Source organism: Alosa alosa, chromosome 19 (genome assembly GCF_017589495.1).
Source record: "Alosa alosa isolate M-15738 ecotype Scorff River chromosome 19, AALO_Geno_1.1, whole genome shotgun sequence".
In the NCBI taxonomy this organism is placed as follows: Eukaryota; Metazoa; Chordata; class Actinopteri; order Clupeiformes; family Clupeidae; genus Alosa; species Alosa alosa.
In genome coordinates, this window is record NC_063207.1 from 25,106,761 (window position 1) to 25,131,760 (window position 25,000).

The 25,000-nt window shown below is 49.9% G+C and overlaps 1 protein-coding gene across 10 annotated transcripts in view; it reads left to right on the forward strand.

The window, feature by feature from the left end:
- meis2a (Meis homeobox 2a) overlaps positions 1–25,000 on the forward strand; it is an 88,689-nt gene that overhangs the window by 30,924 nt on the left and 32,765 nt on the right. For 6 of the 10 annotated variants that reach the window (XM_048227391.1, XM_048227392.1, XM_048227385.1 and 3 more), the window contains exon 8: positions 6,045–6,190. In XM_048227391.1, the coding sequence (XP_048083348.1) occupies positions 6,045–6,190 (146 nt within the window). Of the gene's footprint in view, positions 1–6,026; positions 6,191–25,000 lie in introns of all 10 variants that reach the window. The other 4 variants (XM_048227383.1, XM_048227388.1, XM_048227384.1 and 1 more) reach the window with 2 other exon arrangements.

The window sequence follows — 25,000 nt, forward strand, 5'->3', positions numbered from 1 at the left end:
GGGGGAGAACAAAACAAAAAAACAACAGCCCTGCACACACTGGGAAGCACTCGGTCATATAGTAACGCGCTTGCAGCCCAGAGCAGCAGCTGGATGGCTGCATCTGACTCCACGCTGGAAGCAGAGGGGGTAGAGGAAGGAGGAGCCCGGGTGGATGCTCCGTCCCCTTGTGCCTTTTCCAACTCAGGGTGGCAAGAAGGCGGCAAAACACCTGATGTTGGCACGCGCACAGGGGTGGGGGGGGGGGGGCAAGGAGCGTAATTGCAGCGGCAGGTTTCCGTCGAGCCGCTAACGACTCCCGACGCCGCGCGCCCAATTTGTCAGCGAGCGAGCGGTGTGTGTGGGGCTCGGTGTTTACCAAGCTGTTGTTTTTACGGTCCGGTGTGCTGGCTGCCACCACTGTTTTAAGCAGTACTCAGGAAATAATCACCATAAAAAGAGCCCAGCCACGCTGCTTGAGTGAACCGCACTCACTTTTATTCATCTTGAGTTTTGAGTGTGTATTCGAGGGGTCGGATACTTAAGGGAATAGGGCCAGCGTTTTGTATTTGGTTTATACATTTGCGCTTACTCATAATGTGTATGTGTGTGTGTATGTGTGTGTGTGTGTGTGCATGAGTGTGAGTGTGTGTGTGTGTGTGTGTGAGAGTCAGGGTTGTCCTGAAGTGTGAATAGAGGTGCCGTGTGTATCAGGAACATGTGGTGGCAGTAGTATAGAGTTCAGGCGTGAACCTTGTGTGTGTATAATAGGGGTGTAAAGGGAGTGTGTGAGGGGGGGAGTGTTGGACAAAAGAAAAGACCCCCCCCAACACCACCGCAGCTTCCATTGCACTGGCGGCCATTTAGGGAGCTGAATGCTGATAAACGCTGCTTCTGCCGGCTGAAAAGTTCAGGAGAAAAGGGAGGGAAAAGAGAGGCTTAAAATCCCCCTCTGTTCTCCCTTTTTACTCTCTCTCTGTCTCTCTGAGCGAATTCTTCTAGAGGGGGTTGGTGTGTGTGAGCGAGAGAGAGAGAGAGAGAGAGAGAGAGAGAGAGAGAGTGCGTGTGTGTGCGTGTGTGTGTGTGTGTGTGTGTGTGTGTGTGTGTGTGTGTGTGTGCCGTCCGAGCGTGCAGTGAATGGACTGCTGGAGTGTGTGGGTCTTGTTTGTTCTCTCCAAGAGGGTGTGTGGATGCAGCCCCGGGTCACTGCTCAGTGCTGGGCTCACCTCCCGTCTTACAAACACCTCTCCCTTTCTCTCTCTCCCCCTTTCTCTCTGTCTCTCTCACTCTCTCTCTCATTCTACCCCCCACTCACTCTCTCCCCCGTAATTTTCAACCTCCACGCTGACTTTCCCCATGCCACCCTTCTGTGTCTAAGAGAAGAGGGGTGAACATGCTTCAATAGCTTTCCCCAGAAGGGAGGGCTTGTGTATATCTGTGTGAGGGGTGTATGCCAGAGGAATCTGTGTGTGTGTGTGTGTGTGTGTGTGTGTGCATGTGTGTTGGTGTGTGTGTGTGTGTGTGTGTGGGGGGGGGGGTTGTTGTAATTAGTCACTTTAAGAGCAGCCTCTGCAAGGCCCTGCCGGCACATTCATGCTCCATTACCCTGAAACAAACGCCCGGGCTCGCTAAAGCGCAAATCCGCTGCTAAGTCACTCCCCAACGCACAAAAGTGTGGCCTCCTAGGAGGGTGTGCGCAAGAAAAAAAACATCCTCAAACAGGGTGAAGAAGTCGCTGTTGTGTTCAGCTCTTTACTTTTTGTCTGTATGCTGTGTGTGTGTGTGTGTGTGTGTGTGTGTGTGTGTGTGTGTGTGTGTGTGTGTGTGTGTGTGTGTGGTGGGTATGTGCGTGAGTGGGTGTGTTTAGCGTATCCGTATGTGTCTGTCTCTTTCTCAGATCTTTTTTTTTTGCATCTGACCATGTTTTGATTGCAAAACGCATTGACGTTTTTGCATGGTAATGTTAGCCAGATGAGAATCCCCATCAATCCCCCTCCACCCTCCTCATCCGCCACCACAGACAAAAGAGTGTTCAGGGTTGGGGGAATGCCTCTCGCTCCTGGCCCTGTTGCGTGGCTCCGCGAGCGATTTCGTTTGAGGACGCACTGTGTTAGCGCCGTTAGCATTGTCCCTCAACACTGCCCCGGAGTGCTCCATGCCCGCCAGTCATGGAGCGTACACACTCGTATCCTGAGGTCATTTGCATCATGCGGCCTTCGGCGGAGTCTGTAGGACACTGTGTACCCCTCATCAGCATAGTGGGGCGGTATGTGTGTGTGTGTGTGTGTGTGTGTGTGTGTGTGTGTGTGGAGGCTCAGCATACTACATATAACCCTCTACACACACACACACACACACACACACACACACACACACACACACACACACACACATATGACTTATCCACGCACATCGCTCCTGCATGTGATATTTACTGACATGCCTGGCTTTTTAATGAGTGCTAGCATGGAGAATCATTACAGCACTGGGAAATATTCCAAATGCATATTTAATAAAGCTCCACTGGCAAGAGGGGAGCCATTTTTTGTTTGACTTTTTTTTGTTTTTCTTATTATTTATGTTTTCTTATTATTGCAGACCTAACATAAGAACCTACTCCCCCACCCACCCACACACACACACACACACACACACACACACACACACACACACACACACACACACACACACACAAGCACGCCTACACTCTGCAATCTGGTGGCTTCTCGTCCCCATCCATGCATACAGAACGCGTGCATACTTTCATTGTGAGCACTTTAAATCAAGAGACAGAAGGATGGAGGGAGTGAGAGAAGGAGACAGAGAGGGAGAGAGAGGAAAGGGGGAAGGGAGGGATGGGGTCTCTCCCACTCTCTCTCTCTCTCCCCTCTGTCTTTTTTCGTCCTCCAAGGGCACTGCTTTTCCAAAAGTGCCCGGGGCTACACTCCAGCACCTCTCCTCCCCGAGGCCTTTCGCCTGCCTCCTAATAGCCATCCCCCATCTGTGTCACACGGGCAGATGATGGGACTCTTCCCCTCTCTCCTTCCCTTCCTCCCTCCCTCCTTCTCCCTTTTCCTCTCTCTCTCTCTCTCCTTCTTTCTCTTTCTCTCTCGTCCCCTCGTTTTTTTTTGTTTTTTTTGCAGAGTGCACATCCACACAGGTTAAAATGCCAGAGTTGCCAGGGAGCAGTCAGAAGCCATTAGCGTTTGGGACAGTTTGCCCTGCAGCGCTCCTTCTCTGGCTCCTAAGAAAGGAGTGGGGGTGGATGTAAATCACCAGCGCTCCTTTAGATGTAATGAGGTTCAGCAAGTTTTTCTTTTCTTTTTTCTCTCTCTCCTTTTCTTTTCTTTCTTTTTGTTTCCTTTTTTTGTGTCTCTGTCTTTTGGTCTCTCTCTCTTTCTTTCTCTCCCTCTCTCTCTCTCGCTCATTTGATCCAGCCCATCATTTTTTTGATTATTTCCACTTCTTTGGTCTGGCCTTCACAAGCTCTGTGAGTCTCGTGGTGTGTGTGTGTGTGTGTGTGTGTGTGTGTGTGTGTGTGTGTGTGTGTGTGTGTCTGGAGTATATGTATCCACATTTCTGTGCATACTTTGTACTATGCATATTCCCTGTATGTGCACAGCTTGTTCACTTGCTCACATTGTTTGTGTACGTTGCACGTCTCTGTGCACACATCTTATGTGTACAGTAAATGAGTCTGAAAACGAGAGAGAGAGAGAGAGAGAGAGAGAGAGAGAGAGAGAGAGCGAGGGAGCAAGGGAGCAGAGAGGCCCAGGAGTCTGGTTTCACCCTGCTGGGGAGGCCGAGAGTGCTGGCCTGGACAGGGGGGTTGGGGGGTGGACGTGGGGGGTGCTGGATGGGGGTAATGAAGTGACAGGTCAGTCTGTAAATACGCACGGGTCGCCCAGGCCCTGGCCAGGGGGAGGCTATCACATTGCAGTGAAAATGGAAACGTCAATAAAATTAATCTGCCAGCCTTTTGGCCACGGCTCTCCTCAACCACTCAGCCAGCCGCTCTGCTCAGCTCAGCTCTCCCCGGCGTGGCCTCCACGCTACGCTGCGGCTGGGTGGCCAACAGTAGGCGGAGGATTATGGGAACACCACAACAACAACAACAACAACAACAACAACATTGGTGTTTTACACCACCCTGTCCCCGCACCACCACCACCACCACCACCACCACCAAAACAACACTGACCCCCGTCGTAAGCCCCCCAACCCCCACACACACACACACACACACACACACACACACACACACACACACACAGAGTAGCCACAGCCTTCCCCCCCTGTTCCCGTGATGTTATTATTATTGAAGTCGAGAAGCAAACTGGAGAATTAGCAGAGTGTCTGGGTCGCGTTTCTCAGGAAGCTCCTCTACGGTCAGGCAGGGGCTGCGGCCCAGGCTCCCAGTTTATTGTTTTAGGCTTCCCCCGAACAAGGGCTTTTACTTAGCGTGGGATTTACGGCATTTGGCGCTAATGAAGACCCGGTCTACAATTACAACACACACGCTCAGCCAGGGCCCCCTGTCTGTCCCTTATTCCCTCATGTCCTTCAGACAAGAGCGACGGCTTCTTTAACTCCAGGACTGGGAAGCTCAAAGTCCACACTTCTCCATTTTCCCCAATCTCTCTCTCTCTCTCCCTCTCTCACTCTCTGTCTGGGCTGCCTCTGCACTAATGATGTCGAGGCAACACACAGAACTGGAGAGGGGAGAAAAAAACAAGGGAATAAAAAAGTAGAGGGAGAGAGAGAGGGAAAGAAAAGAGGAGGAGAGGAGGGGGAAGGCCTCTTTGTTCTGTCCTTGTATTCTTCATTTATTTTGCATTTGATTACGCCACCAGTCGGATCCCTCTCCTTTCCGCTCCTTTTTAATGTTATTAGTTCAAATATTTATGCAAGATTATTGCTCGTATAGGTGCCTGTGATTGATGTCTCCCCAAAAACAGGAAGACATGCAAGTCTGAATTTTCCAGAATGTCGGGGCTCTGCAATGCCTTAGTGGAGGAGTTTTTCAGATACATAATTTAGATGCCCTCAAGGAAGGCTTTCAAGGCATTTTTGCCCAGGGGCAAGAAAAAATAACTATGACTGTTAAAAGTAAATCATTTTTGCTAATGCACAATTAATGGTGGAGCCGGGGAGAGAGGAGAGGGCCCAAAGCCGCCAGCCGAGGGCATAAAAAGGAGGCAACCTGCCTTGATATGCGTCCGGTCCCTCCTGATATCAAAGGCCAGTGGACATTAATGCAAGGGAAGCCGCACTTCCCTGTCATGCAAATCTGGGAGTAGAGAAGACGGCGAAGGGGAAGGGGTGTGTGTGTGTGTGGGGGGCATAAGAGTATGGGGGTGTTCCTGGGGGTGTCGTGGGGCGGGGGGGGGGTTGAAGGAGGTAGACGTGGGTCCATTATGTGCATCGGAGTGCAACAATGAGCCAACTCGACTCATATCCCACTCTAATTCACACACCCTGCTCAATTGTGTTAGCCCAGTATTCACTAAGCCGTGTGTATTTGTCTATGCCTGTGAGTCTATTTGCTTTTTTGGGTTTCGCTCAAACTCGTTGGGTTTGCATTTCTTTCTCTCTCTCTCTCTCTCTCTCTCTCTCTGTGACGTGGCCATCTCTCTCAAAACAAGTTATTCCGTTACGTCAAGTTGGCAAATCAAATTGAGTTAATGACACAAGCCCGACCTACCTTGCTCCTTGAGAGTAGAACCGGTTCAACCCTCGTCTTTCACCTCTGTATCCCGTTCTCTCCCCCCTACATCTATAAAAAAACATGAGCAAAGATAAATACCAAGCCTTTCTGAGCCAGTACTGTTTTGAACATGTTGCCAATAAGCAATTTTTACAATGTATAAAACTATGAGTATTATTATAATGTACAACAGTCACTGAAGTTGGTGCAATGTGTTTTTGGTGTTTGAAAGATACCAGTTGTGTGGGTAGCAGCTTTTCTTGTGTGTGTGTGTGTGCGTGTGTATGTATGTGTATGTGTGTGTGTGTGTGCGTGTTATGTGTGTGTCCTGCGTCTAAAGTCCCCTCGTTTCGCTCAGGAGACGGCTTAGACAACAGCGTGGCCTCGCCCGGCACAGGTGACGACGATGACCCGGACAAAGACAAGAAGAGGCAGAAAAAGCGGGGCATCTTCCCCAAGGTGGCCACCAACATCATGCGGGCATGGCTCTTCCAGCACCTCACGGTGAGTTGCAAGTCTTCTCTCCTCTTCTCTCCTCTTCTCTCTCCCTCCCTCCCTCTCTCCCTCCCCTGCTTTCATGTGTCTATTTGTCTATCTCTCACCAACACACACACACACCCACACGCAGCACACAGTGAGTAAGCATACACACACCCCTTCTAATTTTGGCCTCCATAAATCCAAGGATCATCCATTCCATTACCGGAGTTTCGAGTTTTTGATCATGCCATTGACAGGCATCGATCATTTGTCAGCTTCCAGGCTAAGATGACTGGTTATGTACATGGGTTAGCTCCCAATGAAGGGCACATTGTTGTAAATGATGTAGTATCACACAGCATTGCAGATGCTCTATGTGGCAGTGTTCTGATGGGGCTATGCAAGGTGTTGTGTTCATCTCTACTTGGTTCACTTTTAGAAAATAAAAGACAAGATGTAGTTTAAAAAGACTTACAGAACTTGGTGAACGAGTTAAAAGCGCTAGTCAAAAGTGGCGCGTCGATTCGCCAGAGCGCGGCTCAAAGTGCAGCGTCTCATGAACATTTGATGCCACTTCTTTGTAAAACAGTCAGGAACAACCCTTTTTGTTCGGATGATCCCGGAAGCTCCCCATAGCTGTCTGTCTTTTCTGCTACATTTTTTTAATATTCATATTCAGGGAGCTTCAAAATATCCTGTGTGGCATTGAAGCTGGAGGAGGCTTGTGTTTGACTTGCCCGCCTCTGTGATACTGTTTGCTTCCTCTCCTCCCTCGGTGAAGGCAAAGCATATCACATCTGACAACTGTACATTCAGAAACCTAAACCCACAGACAAGGGGATGTACAGAATGAAATATGAAGCCACGTCAGGCAACCGTGCATCAAACCAGATCGAGTGTCTCTAAGTGCGGGTGCAGGCTGGGCTTTGGGTGTTCAAATGCGTCCCCAAGAGTGTGAGTGTGTGTGTGTGTATGTGCGTGAGTATGCATTCATGTGCATGCCATATGTGTGTGTGTGTGTGTGTGTGTGTGTGTGTGTGTGTGTGTGTGTGTGTGACTATGGGTGTGTATGAGTGGGGAGGGTCCCTGTGATGCTTCAGTGGGTCAGGAGTCAGCAAAGAAGAGAGGGCAGTGCAGTGGGGTGAGTGTGTTGGAGTCACTCAGCCATAACGAGGGGGGGGTGTGTGTGTGTGTGTGTGTGTGTCTATGGTGGGGGTGTGCCACAGAGTGTGTGTGTGGGAGGGGGTTGTTGTGTTCCATTGCCCTCTCTGATGTCAGGACATTCTCAGTCGCCCGGGGATGTATTGATTTGGATGCGGAGGGTCAGATTGCAGCCGGGAGGTGGCCATCCGGGCCGTCTCCTCAGTACGCGGCCGCTCTGGATGGAGATGTGAACGTGGAAGAGGAAGCCTTACACAGAAGCAGACAGATATCTAGAGTCAGAGACAGAGAGAGAGAGAGAGAGAAAGAGGGAGAGGGAAAGAGAGAGAGAGAGGAGATAGAGAGAGAGAGAGAGGCATGCCGGAGGGGGGATGTACCAAGTGGGGGCTGAAAGCGAGGGAAGCCACCCCAGTGATCCGTGCTCTTAAGAAGGTCAGGTAGCCCGGCGCCCAGCCTGCCCAAAGCCGCTCCCGTGGCGTAGCTCTGCCCTGGGCCTGATTACCTAACCAAAGACAAAATAATGAGGGCCCTGGCAAATGCGGCCTAATTGAAAGGGCTGCAAATCCATTACATATTGGTTAGGGATAATCGGGAGGGGTTTAATCACTTTTATCTATTCAGGAGCACTGGAGCTGTAACAGCCTGCACCCTGAACCTTGCCATGTGCTTATTATTCCCATCATTATCAAAATGACTTCACAGCTGTTTGCAGGCTACATCTCCTTGGCTGGAGCTCGAGCAGAACCTGCAAAAACGGGCTTAATTTGGGAGGCAAGTCGAGGTAGTGTGTGAGGTGGAAAAAGAGTGAGAGAGAGAGAGAGAGAGAGAGAGAGAGAGAGAGAGAGAGAGAGAGAGAGAGAGAGATAAGCAGAAGAGTATAGACAGAAAGAAATAGGGAAAGACTGGGTGCTGTTTTCCCTTCTCTGCCTTTTCTTCATGTCTCTTTTTCCCAGCTCAGAGTTGAAATCAGACCACTGATTGGTGCTTGCGTGTGTGCATGTGTGTGCTAGTGTGCGTGTGTGTGTGCTTGTGTGTGCTAGTGTGCGTGTGTGTGTGCTTGTGTGTGAGTGTGTGAGAGAGAAAGTGAGAGAGAGGTGAAAGAAAGGAGTAGAGAAAAAAAATCTCAAATTTAGAGGCCTCCACAGAGCCACCTACCATGGCGGTTATTTTTTTTCACACACACACGAATACACACACATACACACACACACACACACACGCCTCCTGGTTAATTTACTTGGCTCATACCAAGTAGAAAATGTCTCCCTTTATTGGAGGATCATTAGGCGTCTTTCCTGGAGACTGGAGGAATGCCCATCATAAGGCCTCTCACAGTTCAAGCGCTCCCCCACCACCACACAGCCTCAGCGATTCACTGGGCCTCCACACATCCCTTTCCACCCATTTTCTTTAGAATTGTTTTAAAATTGCATTGAAAGCAAGAGAGTAGGAGAGAAAACGAGAATGAGAAAGAGAGAGAAAAGAGAGAGAGAGAGAGAGAGAGAGAGAGAGAGAGAGAGAGAGAGAGAGAGAGAGAGAGAGAGAAAAGAGTCCAGTTGCTTCTGTGCAGGAGGAGTTTTTCAGGCGTTTGGTTTTTTTTTTATTCATAGAAGCACTACAGCTTTCAAAACCCCCACTTTCCCCGTTCTTTAGTGCCTCTCCTGCTTTTAGATGTTTTCTCAAATCTTAATTTGTCCCTTTTGTGCAAAGGCCAGGCCGGACTTGTACAAGCAATAATCCCCCCCATTTAACCCACCTTTACATAGATTTGCTCTGAAAAAAAAGAAGCCTAATTGAATTATCCCCCACTACTCACTTGTACTCCACTATACAGCCCCTCACACACACACACACACACACACACACACACACACACACACACACACACACACACACACACACACACACAGCGTTCACACATCCCCTTTTATTTTAATTTGTGAAGCAAACGCATTTTCCATTTTGCGGGATGCGTTTGTGGAGGGGGGGGGGGGGGTGGGGGGGTGAATTCTCTGAGCCTTTGGCCCCTGAATGGCCTATTGCAGCATTCTGCCACTGGCCTCATTCATTAGCCCCGAGGAGCGCTGAAAAGGAGCAGGGCTCAAATGCCGCGGCCGCCGCACTGCGCTTCTCGTCCCCAGAGCCGCGGGGGTCTCCCTACATATGTTCTCAACATCCAGCCATTGTCACCTATTCTGAAAGGCTCAAAAGAACCCCCCCCCCCCCCCCCACACACACACACACACACACTCCCCACCCCAACCAACCAACCTCCCAACCACCACCATCTCGTCTTTCCCTTACACACAGAAAAAAAAACAACACAGGGCCAACAGTAACAATTGTTGGCTTTTGGATTGAGCATAATGTAGAAAAACCCTTGGCCCCCCCTCCCCTCTGCCCCCGTCCCCTGCTCATGCTGACCTCACACTTTCCCTGGGAGAAATCTCCGAGCGCCTTTCTTGACGATGCCATTGTCTTCAGGGGAAAGAAGATCTGGCCCCAGTTGGCATCTACCAGCAGTCTGAGAGGGAGAGCTGGACGTGACTACATGTGACTATGCAGCCATTGATATAGTCTGTTTGTGTGCCCCGCTGAAAGGGGTTCCCATACAGCACGCATGACGTTTGACCCTGGCGTCACTTAATGCCCGCGCATAATTGGCAGAGCGCTGCGCAGATCAGCTGACCCGAGCCTGGCACCGGCGGGCCCGAGACGGCCTCTTCGTTCCTCTCTGGATTTTCTGGACGTCTTCCAGCCCCATTAGTAGCCAGGGAAATCCCAGACTGTTGGTATAAGCTTTTCTATACTACTGGGAGCTTATGTTATCAGAAAGGTAAACTTCAGTGTGCCGTGGATGTTTGTGCTCGGACCTAGTGGAATGGTATGGAGGGAGAGAGGGATAGAGAAAGGCAACGGAGAGGAGACAGATGGGTGATAAGGGCTTTGGAGGTGGTCACGTGAACTCCTCACTCAGCCTTTTGCTGAGGGAGGGGGGTTAGTTGAGGGGGGTGCTGAAGGTTGCCTCATCATTTGCTGAAGACAAACCCCTGGTTCTCTCAATTAGCCTCTTGGCGCCCCCGGCTTCCCTGCACCATAACCCCCTGCTCGCTTCTGCCAAGACCGGGGTCGGCCCCTGCAATGAAAACAGGAAGCACTCAGATACAAAGATACCTCTCCAGGCCCTCGGCTCGGGCCTTTTCACTGACGCACGGCTTCAAACACCAAAGCCAAATAAATAGGCCCCTTTGAGGAGGCCTGGGCCGAGACTGGGTGAGGCTCGAGTGGGGTGGAGGTGGGGGTGGTGTTGGGAGGTGGGGGATGGAGGGTAGCGTTGAGGGAAGGTAGCTCTTAGATTTTTTTTTTTTTTTTCAGACATCAGACCTCTCAGGTTCGCCACGAGGCCTGGGCCGCTCGGGGAGGGGGGCAGAGTTGTGAAAGTCCCCAGCCAGGTGTATTGCTCCCTGGGGCTCATTGAAAAGGAAGTGATATATCCCTTATACCCTTTTTTCAGAGGCCTTGAAAACGAAAGAGAGCGAGAGAGCGCCACATAACGCGCTAACACGTGCTACTTATGAGCAAACGATGAGGTAGCATTCCGAGACCAGAGCGCCCCACGGCTAACAATTAAGGCCCATTGCTTTCACTTCCACAGTTTCCGCCAATCAATTTATGACATTACACGCTCGGCGAAGGTATTACTGAGGGTGGGAGCTGTGACATTTTTAAAATGCTATTTTCCAGGAGCCATAAGCCTCTGAATGAAAGTATGTTCCTGTCCTGTCCCCTTTTTATGTGTCATTAGCCAAAGCGGCCGCAGCTAACCAGCCCTAAGTGGCGGAGCCGAGAGCTTGGCGAGCCTGTGGTTGCAGTGGAAGGGTAATGGAGATGATGGTCCGTGAGCAGATGAGCGGGTCTCACCTCAAACATCATTAGCACTGGGCAGACACCGCGGGAGATGGACGCCAGTGACCGCTCGCCGCTTCCACTGACACATTAGTCTCCTTGATAACAGGATGTCAGCTCTAGGTCAATCCCTTAGAGACAGAGCGCAAGAGAGAGGGAGGGGAAGAGAGAGAAAGTGAAAGAGAGAGAGAGAAAGTATCTTAAGGTTCCTTGTTCTTTAAAAATAAAAATAAATGAATAAAACCGAAATAAATTAGGTTTGTCCAGGGGAGCGGATGTTTGCGGCCTTAGGTAAACAAGTTTGCCGTCAGCCCCAGAAGACACCTGCCTTGTTTGAGTAGACTAAACATTTGCCCTGCTCTGTCCAGGCCGTGTGCTGGCCTCTAATCCGTGTGTATTGTTCCATCTCCACTGCTATTAGGCTAGTAGAGCACATCTGCTAACAGTTTGATACACACACGGCTTCTGCCTGGTCTCGCATGCCCCTGTTTGGTTGCAGACCATCTCCTAACATGTGTCTCCCCCCCAACTGCACCCTCATGTCATATTTCTGCCCTCCATGTGTTTAGAAAAGGTCTCTCCGCTGCTCTCCACAGCTCTTGTTTTTGGTCCACGGCAGAATGTCTCCAGCCTTGCTGTGTTTGGTAATATTCTCGGGCATTCATGGGGCGGCGGTTTCATTTCGGCCCCAGCGAGGTTGTTTTGTGTGGCTCTGCCAGTGGGGGAGGTGGGAGTCGGGGGGGTTGGAAGGTTTTTTCGCCAGGAGGTCAGCAGGGTTCAGGGCTGAAGGAGGCCCACACACTAATCTGTCATGTGCTCGTTTGCCTCCCAGCCCAGAAGTCAGCTCTCCAGTCACCCGTGGCAACCCAGGCGACAGCTTGGTTCAGCCGCCACAGCGGTGTGTTTGTGTGCGAGCCTCTGCCTGCGTGTGTGTCTGTCTGTGTGTGTGTGGCGGATGTGGTATTGTTTATGTTTGCGGCTCCGTAGTAAAAGAGCATAATTATGTACACACACGTGTTTATGAGTTGGTTATGAGGGGCTTACTAAGCTGGCCGAATTACTGGCAGTGGTTGTGGCACAGGCAGAGTGAGCGACTGGCTGTGTGTTCTGGGAGTCGCTGAACTATTGGGTAATTACTGAGAGAAGGGGGGTGGGTGGGTGTGGTAGTGTGGGGGGGGGGGTTGGCCTGGCCTGGTCAGGGCTTTTGTCAGAGGCGCATGTTCTAATGCCTGCTGCCCAGCGACCCTGCAGCATGGATGCATGTCATCCCTGTCTGCCATCTGCTCTCACTTCCTCTCTCACTCCCTCCCACAACCAGCAGTAAACACCAGCAGGCTCCAGCGCAAGTGCTGGTGAAGGACTCTTGCCATCTTCACAACAGAACCAAGAACTCTTTAGAAATAAAAGAGCTTACTTTTATCAATCCCTTTAAACAAGGAACAACAATCCTATTTCATGTGAATAACAGTGGCTTTCCACAATGACTGGGAGGGCAAAAGAGGCACGCTGTAAGCTAAGAAGCCCGTATCAAGTAACCCTCCTTTTCTTTCGGGCTATATAATTATATGAGAAGCCACATCAACCATTGCGTTGCATGTCAAAGCCTTCACAGTAATTCCCTGTAAAGTATGTGTGTCGAGGAGTTATGATTGACAAAGCCCTGTTTACAGCCTGCACACTGCCATCGCTCCCCAAGAGCAGCTCCTGAAGCTTTAGGACGTAATAGCCATGAATTGTTTCACAGCGAAACATCAGATCGAGTCGCTGTGGCCTTTAATCCCGATCTGTCATAGTTCCTCTTCAAAGGGCGGATCCACCCTGGCACTAGTCGGGCCCACTTAAATGTGCTTGAGTGTGGTTTGGAGACGAGTGGGTGGCATGAGGAAACGGGCTGTCGCTCGGAATCTGTTTTGGCATTTGTGGATTTTTAGCCTCTTCACTCGTAAAGTCCGGCGTTTCAGAGTAAGCGGCGCCTTTCCAGCAAATGTGAGCATGTGCCGTCTTTGTGTATTAGTGTACAAGCACCTGTAAATGCAGGCAATTGTGAAGGGCTTCTACTTCTTGTTCTGTTCCTCTAGCTTTCCTTTCTCGGCTTTAAATATCCATCCTCCCTGCTGTTCAGATCTTACCGCTTGTTGTTTAATGAACTATCAGAAATGAGTGCTCCTGCTAAAGGTGTGTTTACAGCACGTTCACGCTGTTTGGAGATGATTAAGTGGTGCGAGACTCTAGAGAGGCAGCCAACACAGAAAAACACACAAACGTGCGTGCACACACACACACACACACACACACACGCACACCAATCCTAGCGGCAGAGGAAGGAGGAGTGGAATTCTAGGTTTTTTAAAAATCTCTCGGCTTGATGGAGTCTCCTTCACCCCCCACCACCTCGCCAACGTTAACTCTTCTGTGAGCCGCCGCTCGGTCACAGCCATGATGTGGGTGGGACGGCCCGCTTGTTGTTGTTTTTAATAGAGGGCGGGGATGAGAGGAGAGAGGGGAAGAGGGCAGACAGAGAGCCTGGCCGCTGCTGTGTAAGAGGTGACTGCATGTGCCGTGACCCCGCCGGGAAGCCAAACAGAGCTGGAGGCTCCCGCCGAGACGGTCAGATTTATAAACTCCGGCTCACAGCTCCTCCGGCAGCAGCAGCCATCATGCCCCCACACACACACACACACACACACACACTCATATACCACTTGCCAAGCCTCCCCTGTAACACTGAAACCTCACTGCTGCTAGGTGGAACACCAGAGAGTCTAAAAGAAGCCTTCTGCTCCAGCAAATAGAGTGGTGATGTAACTGACTATCCTCTGTACTTGAGAGAAAGCTGGGAGAGAGAGAGAGAGAGAGGGAGAGGGAGAGAGTAAGGGGTTTGCCAGGGCAGTGTGGCGTGTTGTTGTGGACATGTCCAGTTAGGAGTTCTGTAAGGAGTGGTTTAAGGCTTCTCGGGGGGTGGCTTTTCCCTTAGCCTCAATTCTATCACACTCCCACACCTCCTCCTCTCTCCTCCTATTCCCTCCTCTCTCCTCCTCCTCCTCTCCCTCTGCTCTCCGCCCTTACCCCCCGTCTCTCCCCTCCTCCTGGTTTTCCTCATGCCATGCCAGAGGGGGTTCTGGGAAGAGAGCGGTGTAGGCCGTGTGCTCGCCTGCCCATTAATCAGGGGCCTTGGCACTGTGACGCAGGATCTGAGACCATCCCAGGGAGATGGCCTGATGTGCTGGAGGCCTACAAACAGCCCAGGCCCTTTGATATTCATCTCACACCAGGAGAAGGGAAATGCAGGGAGAAAAAGAAACAGCACAGACGTGGAAGTAGCAGGGGCTAGGTTTGGGGTGGACAGGGGAAGGGGTGTTTGTTGGTGGGGTTGGGGGTGGGGTGTGGGGTGGTTGGTGGGGGGTGAGGGAGGAGGTTGGGGGTGGCGGTGCACTGAGCAGAAATCAAAAACAGACTCTGTTTCTCTGTTTGGTTTGTCATGGGACTTTGGCTCCAGCAAATCCCACTTCTGCCATTTTGTTGTTGTGCGATTTTGTTCTTTTCCTCTCTCTCTCTCTCTCGCTCTCTCTCAGGCTCTCCCAGTCGCCCCCCAACACAACCACTCACCCAACCTTCCCCTTTTTTTTTTCTCTGCCTTTTGTTTCTCTCAGCTTATTCCAGAGATGAATGTCTGCACGGTGGGGTTCCCAGTATTCCCCACACCTCTCTCCCCTCTGGGTCCCGTCTACTCTGCCTGCACTATTACTTAACCGTGTCACTGGAGACCTGCCATGGCACACGATATCATATCTCCGCGCAGAGTACACTATCTGTCAATCTAGTATACACTATCAAACACAGAGGCAGAGTGGCCAAATTGGCTGTGGTTTCCCTCTCAGCCACCCACTTTGATGGTATGTTGGACCAGCCCAACCCCACAGTGCACCAGGATATCCTGCGATGCTTTGTGTGAGACACACACAGAAAGCATGAATTCAACCAACCAACACCAGTGTGTGTGTGTGTGTGTGTGTGTGTGTGTGTGTGTGCGCGTGCCATTTGTTGTGAAGCTCTAGCTTTGAAGCAAGGTCTGTGTGACCGCATTTCGTGAGAGCATGTGAGGCTAGCACAGATGAGTGCATATGATAGAAAAGAGAAAGAACGAAGAGAGAGAAAATCAAATAAAAAGAAATAAAAAATAAATCCAAATCTAACCGGGGCAGGCTTTGGCTCCAGATGTGAATCTTGTGCGAATATTGATCGGGAACGCACTAGTCACCCCCACCCCCCTACCCGCTCAAATCCCCAGGGCTGCTACATCTTGCACACAAAAAAACCCTCGCTAAAGCCCCCATAAACCGAGCCGCTACAATTATTTAGATAAAGAGGCCTGGCGCGACACCACGCGGCTCGCCAGCCAGAGCCTCCTCCCCTGTCTTCTCTTCCTCCTCCTCTTCCTCTTCTTCCAGCGCAAAGTAGAGAAAAGGGGGGAAAAACCTGCAATTATCCACAGTTTTTCCGAATCTCCCTCCCTTAGTGTTCATTATTTAAAACCAGCGGCAATTACAAGTTCAAAGGAGGTTTAGAGGGCCAGCAACCCGCATATTCACTGGCAAATGAAGCGCTGCTCATTCGTCACAGAGCTACACGCTCTTGCAGGGGTGAATCATGCGCGCGGTGACAGGAGCTGATTTCCATAGAGGCACAAATCTCTACCACCTCGAGGGCTTGCATGTCACCCTATCCCTCAACCCGCAATCCTCTTAGCCATGCTTTTTTGTCTCGTGTTACAAAAAAAATGAATTGTAACAAACTTAACCGAGGCTGATGCTTTGCGATCATCGCGCTGGTGTCCCGTTTGGGTTGCACAACGCCCCCACGACTTGCTGTAGATTTTGTTTACTGTGTCGTTCTTTTGATCTCATTCTTTCTCCCACTCTTTCATACAGTCTCTTTCTTTCTTGACCTCAGTTCAGCCCTTACATCCACCTCACGTATGTTCCGCAACAGTGGGAGTGTGCATTACAGCCCTCCATGTGCACTGGTCCTGCTGTGTGTCTCTGTTACCTTCGGGGATGGGTCACAATAGCTAATCCTGTCTTCAGGTGGCTGTTTAGCGCATTCAGACCCGGGGCTCAGAGCACCAGCGTGGGGCTCCAGTTACAGGACACCCTGACCAGGGGTCAGCTCACACTGCCCACGCCGCAAAAACATATCACCTCCACCTTCTTGTTCGGCCCAGGTGTCTTTTCTCCCTTCTCTTTCTGCCGATGGCTTTCTACACATTTCCATGTCTGAGCTCTCCATCTTTGAATATCCATCTCACCGATCGGTCGAACTCCTGTTCACATTAGAGGGATCCTTGATAACATCTCCATGGGGACTTGCTCCGCTGGTCTTGCCATTTCCTGCCTTGTGCTTTCATTGTGTGGCCCGCTCACATGGGACCGGCCTGACTCCAAGCCTCCCCTGAACTAAATGTAACACTGCCGTCCATTCCTGGCCATGTGCAGAGACTGGAAGTGTGCTCATTTTTCATTGAGGGGAAAAAATCCTCAGAGGAGAGTGGAGAGCTCACTGTTTCATTAAGTGACCTATCCAGGCAGACACGTGTGCACAGCAGAGCCCCTGTTTGCCCATGCAAGTGTGTATATTAAAATGGAATCCTTTGGGGAGATTAATGGCCTACTGCCTCTCTACCATTGATTATCTCCACACTATTTTTCCTCTCTTCCTGCACAGATATTAAAAAGTAATGAAGCTTATGGAAAACGGGAAGGGGAGCTGTTCACGGATCATTTTAAGTTATTTGGATTCAAACAGAGTGGGATTCTTTAAGGCACAGTTTGAGTAGAATTAAGTAAATAAATGTAGAGTGTGCCTCCTGAAAAATAGGCTGGGGTGTGACTGTAACAGACGTGTGTTTAAGCAAAGACAACCCTCTGACACATGGAACAAGCCTGGCAGATGTTAGCAATTCCACCACGTAGCATTCCTAGTGTTAGAACTGCATCGTAATTGCTATAATGGACCTTGTAACCACTGACAGTAATGGAGTCGGGAGAGAACCATCCCGAACAGCCTGAATTAGAGTGATCTGCAAATCTGCTTCAAGATGTCCGCTGTTGGGGTTTTAACCACAACATGGTGGAGCAAACCCCTTATTCCCCTGTTGATTCCCCCCAAAACTACTGTCGTTCCTCTCCACAGTCGCCCTTGTGTCATTAGCCATCGTCCTTCTCTCTCCGTCTCTGTCTCTCTCTCCCAGTCTGTCTGTCTGTCTCTCTCCATCTGTTTGGTGACTAGCCTCATTGTCCTCACCGCCGCGTTTGAACCAGGGGACTTCAGACCCGGGCGGACTTGGGCAGAGCCGAGAGTTAAAAGTCGCCGGTGATCTGTTCACCTTGCTGGCGGCCTCGCTGAAAGGCAGGAGGGCTCAGTCAGAGAAACGACTTCCTGAGACATTACCATCAATCACCAGGCCGCTCAGGCCCCTCAACCCCCGGCCACTGGGAGAGTTGAAAATAAAAGGGGGAGCAGGGGAATGTGGGGAAGGGGAGGCAGGGAGGGGGGGGGGGCGCATATTGCAGAAAGAAGACAGAAAACACCAAAGCCCTATCCAGGAGGAGACAGCAGCTTACGTTCAGAGGCCCCAAGATCTAAGATTAAGACTGAGAGACATGTGCGTGCTAATGGTCGAGAAGTACTGCCATTACCAAAACTCTCCTTCGTTCGCACGCTAAGTATCTTCACAGGGAAAAAAGAAAAGGTGTGCATGGCTCGACTGGTCAAAGTCTACTCTCTTTAGTTCAACTGGTTCATTAATTATTGCACAGGGTGTGTGCAAGAGTAGGGTATGGAAATGGAAAAAAAGCAATAGAGAGAGAAGAGGAGAAAAAAAACAACAGCTGTCTTACACCTTCAGTCCAGTTCATGAGAGAGAGGGAGGGGCTAGGGTTACCTCAGCGAGCGGTTGTGTTACATTCCTGAGATGGGAAGGGGGTGCCACTGTCGTGTGTGTGTGTGTGTGTGTGTGTGTGTGTGTGTGTGTGTGTGTGTGTGTGTGTGTGGAGGGAGGTGGGGGGTGCTGGCTCAACGAGTTGTTGAAAAGAACACAGACGCTTGTCAACAGTCCCAGAGCCAGGGAGCCATCAGCCCTGTGCTTTAGCCCTAGAGGTTAATGACCTTCCTTTGCACTCCCAGCCTGCTGGAGTCCACTAAGTATGGGGCTCTGATCTGCTGCTGCATGTGTGTGTGTGTGTGTGTGTGTGTGTGTGTGTGTGTGTGTGTGTATAGCCAAGAGTATGGAGAGCATGTGGCCTCTTGTTTATGGCTGAGGTCAATCAAGAAAAATAACGAAAGAAAAAATGTCAAAGAGGAATCCTGGGTCCCTTTCTTTTTTTCCCCCCATTTTGTTTTCTCAGTCATGGTTCAAGACAAGAATGAGAGGTTTCCATGTAAAGAAGATTATAGCAGAAGTAGGAGAGAGAGAGAGGGAGGGAGAGATAGAGAGAGAGAGAGAGAGAGAGAGAGAGAGAGAGAGAGAGGAGAGAGTGAGCAGACCATCATGAAAGATGCACCAGTAGATTTAAGACTGAAATGTTCATCAACTTTACGAGGGGGCACAGTGGAGAAACCAAGCATTAATTTAGGGAGTTTTTATGGACTGAGAGTGACTGTGATGCACTATGGCAGTGAGCTCGCTGGAGTATTCTGCCAGAGAGGAGACGCACAGTGTTCAAACTCAATCCCGCTCCCCGGAGTCCACTTCCCTGGATGCCCGCCTGATTGCCGCTAACACGCGTTGCTGATCTGGTTAGCTGGGGAGAAGAGGACGTCCGTGGCTGCCAGGCTTTTCTTTCTTTTTTTTTTGCATTTCATTAGTTAGGAAAACTGTTGGCTTGAAAAAAAGGTCAGCCACGATACTGATTCTGCCCTCACTACTCACTCACTCACCCCCCCACTTCTACCACCCCTCCTCTAATAAGCAGTAAGCTGAGCTAGCTGATGGTCATCCTCCCATGGGGCTGTTGGGCTGCTGCCAACTTCCTGTCTGCTTTGTCAGTGGATAAAGCCAGTAACAAACGAGGAGCCTATAGTCAGGCGGGCCAAGGGGGTCAGGGGTCGGTGAGCCTAGGGGCAGGATTGGGCAGAATAGCACTACGGGGAGAGAGGAGGTTCGCTGGAATGCACTTAAAGACAGCCGTCGTTGCGCTGCTTAAAACCCCACGGTACTCCTCTCCTGCTCAGCACCTCTTGGAGCCATTTGAAGTCCCCTTGCATCTTGTCTCTGGAACATCAAGTATCTCTTGGTCCCTGGGGCGCTTGTCAATTCACAGCAATAGACTGCGCGGGCGCTCGGCAGTGACAGGAGATCTTGATTCGCTCACGGAGATAATAGCGCTTCGCGGAAGACGTGTGTTTCACAAAGACTGAATGTATTTCCAAAAGAAACAGACACTGTAGGTATGAGGTGTTGAGGGATTGGGGTTTTGGCTCCCTTTTAGTCTGTCGTCACGGAGAGATCACAAGCGTGTACATTTGAATAAACTCTCGGTTAATTTTGGTGGTTCACCTCCTTGTTTTCTTGGCTTGAAATCTCCACGCTCTCACATAGATGGAAGTTTCCCGCGGTGCGGGTAGAGGTTTGGTTTTCTTTAGCCATGCACTTTGGTCTCCACTGAAACATTGTTTAGTCCTCTGAGGGAGCTGGCTAAATGGTCTACATGGTTGACTTCTACATTTTTAGCATCATTAACCCACAGGAAGTGGCCCCTGCAGCTGTTTAGAGGCTTAGCCACTCTACACCCTCGCGCTAATGGCTAAATTTCCAAGTTGTTTTTGCTCTGATTTTTGACCTTAAAGAAATCTGTCTCTTGCGAATTTGTTGTTATAATGTGAACCACTCTTGACATTATAGCCTTGCCTTAGGCCTTCTTTGTTTGTCCTCCTGCAGTTGCAGCTCTGGGAGGGAGAAAAGAGGTCCTATTTATGTTTGCTAGAACTCCCGCTCATTAGCTTAGCACTTCAGAAATGAGAGTGCTGTCGAGAGGCACTTCTTTCGGCGGAGCTTAGCCGGCAGAACAAACGGCTTTTTATCCATAAATTAACCTGTGCCAAGACCCAAGATCAGGCTCATTCTCAGTCTGTTAGAAGCCTTTAAGTTAAGCACGATCCGCCCACAACAATGAAAGAGACATCATGGGAAATAATCCAGCCCTTTTAGCCTTCACAAACAGAGAGACATAGAGAGGCCAAGTCAAGTGCCTCTGCCGTCTGCAAGTTGGGCGACACTGTTTTTTCTTGCATTGTCAACGGCCTGGAAGAGGGGGATTCCAGTCCCACTCTAATCACTACTATGTAATATCCTCCCTTTTCCCCCCTCCTCAATACAGACAAAATATATTAAAGTGCGGCACAGAGAAGTTTGAGCCCTGGGGGCGCGAGTGTGTGAGGGGAACAGGGGAGGGGTAGATAATGTGCGGGAGTATTTCAGAGGTAGTTAGATGCCTAATGGTCTAATGAATGTGCCATGTGAGGTTTGGGGTCCACTGCTCATGACTGCCATCAAGCCCAATCAAGGCCTCTCAGACACAGGCGGAAGGCAGAGGAGACGCTGCTGTTCTGTGACGAAGTGCTCCGCCTCACCGCAGGACTGTGAGAGGGGCCGTGCTGTATGCGTCGTTGCCCTTTCCTTCTCGGCATTTGTCGCCAAATTGCATTATTGTTTTATCCCAGGGTGATGGCTTCAGCATTGTCCACTCCCCCGTGGCTTTGCCAGCTGGTTTTCTCTGCCTGATCAGTTGCCATAGCTCTCCTTTATCTCCCTCCTCTGCTGTCTGTCTGTCTGTCTCTCTGTCTGTCTGTCTGTCTGTCTGTCTGAGTAGTCACAGTCTACTCATGGCAGACATGTCCCATTTGGTTTGTATAGTCCAGTCCTTTACGACGTGTGTGCAGGCCATTAAATTAGTGTTGCTGTTTATCTAGGGTACTAGCCCAAATTTAGCTCCAAAATGCACTATAGATGACTTTATGGCGGGCAATACGGCCAAGTGGCCAAGTTACAACACCCCCAAATGCAGGGAAGGAGGGGCTATTCCCTTTCACTTATGCATCCCTGGCCTGACTTTGACTGCAATTCTGAACAATTGACCACTCTCATCCCTCACCTCATTTATTGGCCTGTAAACTCTCAATTGTAATTCAGATGGCCCTGCTGTGTGTTCTGCTCAGCTCCTGCTCAGCTCTCCCAGAATGCAACTTCTGCGTGTGTTGTCTGTGCTGACAGCTAGCGGTTAGCATGCGCTGTGATGTAGAGTAACTGGTCACCAGAACAAAGTGAGGGACCTCGTTTTTTCAAAGAAGAGGGGAGGAAAAAAAAGACCAAAGACCAAATTCCTGCCCTGTAGGGCCCAGCTTATAGAGCTGAAACCATGTAGACGAGAGGAGAGAGGGAGCAGAAGCCGGCTTGTTGAGACTAAGCTGAGTTGAGTATGCGGTGGATCGCCAGCGGGCCCTCTGTAAGAGAAAGGCGCTCCACACACACACACACACACACACACATCCCCCTTCGTACCCACCCTACCCCTCCTGAGCGAGGACACAGAGATCAGATTCCTCCCCTTGAAAGCAGCAAGGCGGCCACGGTGGAAAGAGAAGCCATGAACTCGATCTGATGATTAAACAGTCTCATCTCTATGGCTGCGGGCCACATCTGAGCCCAGGTCTGAAGGATGAAACAGACATGAGGGAAAAAAACAAAGGAGAAGGAGTGAGAGGGGGCTTTTGTCCCAGCGTCACAAAGTTTCTAACCTCACACACACACAGACAGACAGACACACACACACACACACACACCACACACACACACCTACCAGTGCACCCATCACGTGCACCCTTGCTCCGGGCTGTAGCCTGCCGATGGTTCTGCCAGAGTGTGGGGTCAGGCTCACAGCCTGGCTGAACATCGCAGTGCACTGGATGCCACGGCTGGCGTCTGGCAACACCGCAGGCTTTAGTCGCTACCAAAAAAGGTGTTGGCCCACAGTTCAGAGTACATTCTCAGTGCATGTTCCCCCTTTCTTATATTAGCCCCTGCTGCAGAGGCTCTCCAAGTTTTTACTGCCTGGGCGTGAAATCATCATTAGGAAAGTATAACTCACTTTGATAGGTGAAGGCAATAGGTAGACGGAGATAGGTTGCCCTTATGAAAAAAAGGCGCATAGGAGACCACTTCACGGAGACATCTTTCTTCAGACGTCTCCACTTGGAATGGTTCCTGCTGGCTCACACCCCTCAAAAAAAAAAAAAAAAAATACCCTGATTTGCTGACACCCCCATAGCTCACATCCACCAACCAAAAGCCCCCCCCCTTTCCCGAGATGGCTTTCCCTCATTTTGCAGGGCAACAGTTAGCTTGGCAGGCGGATTGATAGCCCAAGTTGCTCTCGAACCTTGCACCATCTCCAGTGAACATAAATTAATGGTGTCGAGCAAACAGGCAACTGGCTGCGGGCCAGCAGCCCAGAGCAGGAGGCCAGCCAGCGATTGTTGAGAGGGGCAGCTGAGAGTCCTGCCAGGGACCGAGGGAAAGAGGGAGGAAGAAAGTGAGTGAAAGAGAGAAAGGGAGAGAGAGAGGGAGAGCTGTGCATGGCTGGCGGGGGCCAGGGCGGTCTCTTTGAAGTGGGAGAAATGATAACGGTTTTTACCTCTGAAGGAAGCAGCACCACACAGCAGAGCGCGTCCTGCCCTGACGCTGTAATTGTGGCTCTGTTGTCCGCCAGAGTGCTGCAGCTTCCAGGAAAGATGATTTTGCCAGCTGCCTTGTGTATGTGTGAGTGTGTGTATCTTTGTGGATATGTGTGTGCTTAATGTGTGCTGGAAGGGACTGAAAGGTATGTGTGTGTGTGTGTGTGTGTGTGTGTGAGAAAGAGAGAGAGAGAGACAGAGAGAAAGGGAGAGACAGAGCTAGTGTGTGGGATTACTGCTGGCATGAATCCCTGTACACATTGAGGGGGCGTGTGTGTAAAAGCACATATCTTCTTTTATTGACGCTGACGTACTATACCGTATTTGTACATAATTGTGTGAATGTGACATTGTGTGTCTGTGTGTATATGTGTATTGTGTGTGTGCACGTGCGTGTGTGTGTGTCTGTGTGTGTCTGTGTGTGTGTGTGTGTGTGTGTGTGTGTGTGTGTGTGTGTGTGTGTGTGTGTGCATCTCTTTGTGTGTTTTTGGGAGCAGGCTGAGGTTGCCCTGCTGGCAGGTTGAGTCATTGAGTCATGTTGCATTCTTGTTCGTTTTCTTCCTGTTGTCAGGAAGCAGCTTGGTCCCTAGGAAAATAAAACACAAAACACCCCCCCACCACACACACACACACACTGCCTCCCCTCCACCTCCACACAACCTCCAGCCCCCCAACAAACACAAACACACAAAGAGTTGCAGTGAAAGGGGAATGCAAAGCGCCAAACCTTGCTCTTTAAGCCCAAACAATGTTTTTCTTTCTAGATCTTAAGATATGCTTGTCTTGTGGGTATCATTTAAAGCCAGACCTTCAAAGCAAAAGCCTGCAGCAGTGTTAGCGTCGACTTCACTCACAGCTGATTTGTGATTCTGAAAACAATGATTTCATTAACCGTAGAATCTAAATATTTAAAATATCCAAAATGTCAGAAACACTCCTTTTTTCCCCTTCTCACAATAACTCATTGTCACATCAGTAATATGCAGCCTTGTAATCAGTCATCAATCACTGCTCTAATATTGAAATGGCATATTTATATATTTGTCATATTCAAATCAGTCACATCAATAATACCCAACGCAACTCATCCATCTGAATATTGCTTTAATGGAAAGCGTAAATGTAATATTATTAACAGTGCTGGATCTATATTTAGAATGTGCCAATCTTCCTCCCCCAGTATGCAGAATACATATTAAAATGTCACCCCGGCGTTTGATTGTTTTTATTTGGATTGCGATCATTATTAATAACCTCTTGTCAGTTTGATTAAAAGAAATCCGAGACAAGAGAAACAAACAAGATTCAAATCAATTGGAAGGGATGAAACTTTGAAATGGCACACGCAACACTTGGGGAGTTTGTTGATACAGCACAAGCCATAGAGGTTGTAGTGAGACACCACTGGGGCCATTTTTAAGTGCAGCATTCGCAGACCAACAGTCATTTAATATTTAAAAACGTACCACACAGATAGCTAGGGAGCCTCTTTTATTATAATTGGAAAAAAAGGTTTATGGCTTTAATAAATGAAAGGAACATAAAAGAAGGGAGAGAGAGAGAGAGAGAGAAAGAGAGAAAGAAGAGAGAAAACAATGCGCCATCTCCTTGCTCTTTGCCTTTTTCTCTGCCATCATCAAAACAGAGGCGGCGGCGGCCTTTGGCAGGTTAGCGGGGCACACACGGCGAAAGCCCTGTAATTTCCTGGGCTTCATTAACATGGAATGAGCTTAAAGGACATAAGAACACACACACACACAAATACACACACACACACACACACTCAAATGCACGCTCACACATGCACACACAGCCAAAACACACACACACACAAGCACACAGTGCCCCCACCTCCTTCTGATCCATGTCTTTAATTCATGGCCGTCTGGCCCAGCACTGATGAAGTCATCCATCAGCGAGGTGGTCAGCTCTGGCTGTGGAGAGAGGGAGAGAGAGAGAGAGAGAGAGAGACAGAGAGAGAGAGAAAGAGAGAGGGAGGGAGGTGGAGGGAGGCTGTTGGAGAGGAGATGGAGGTTGGGG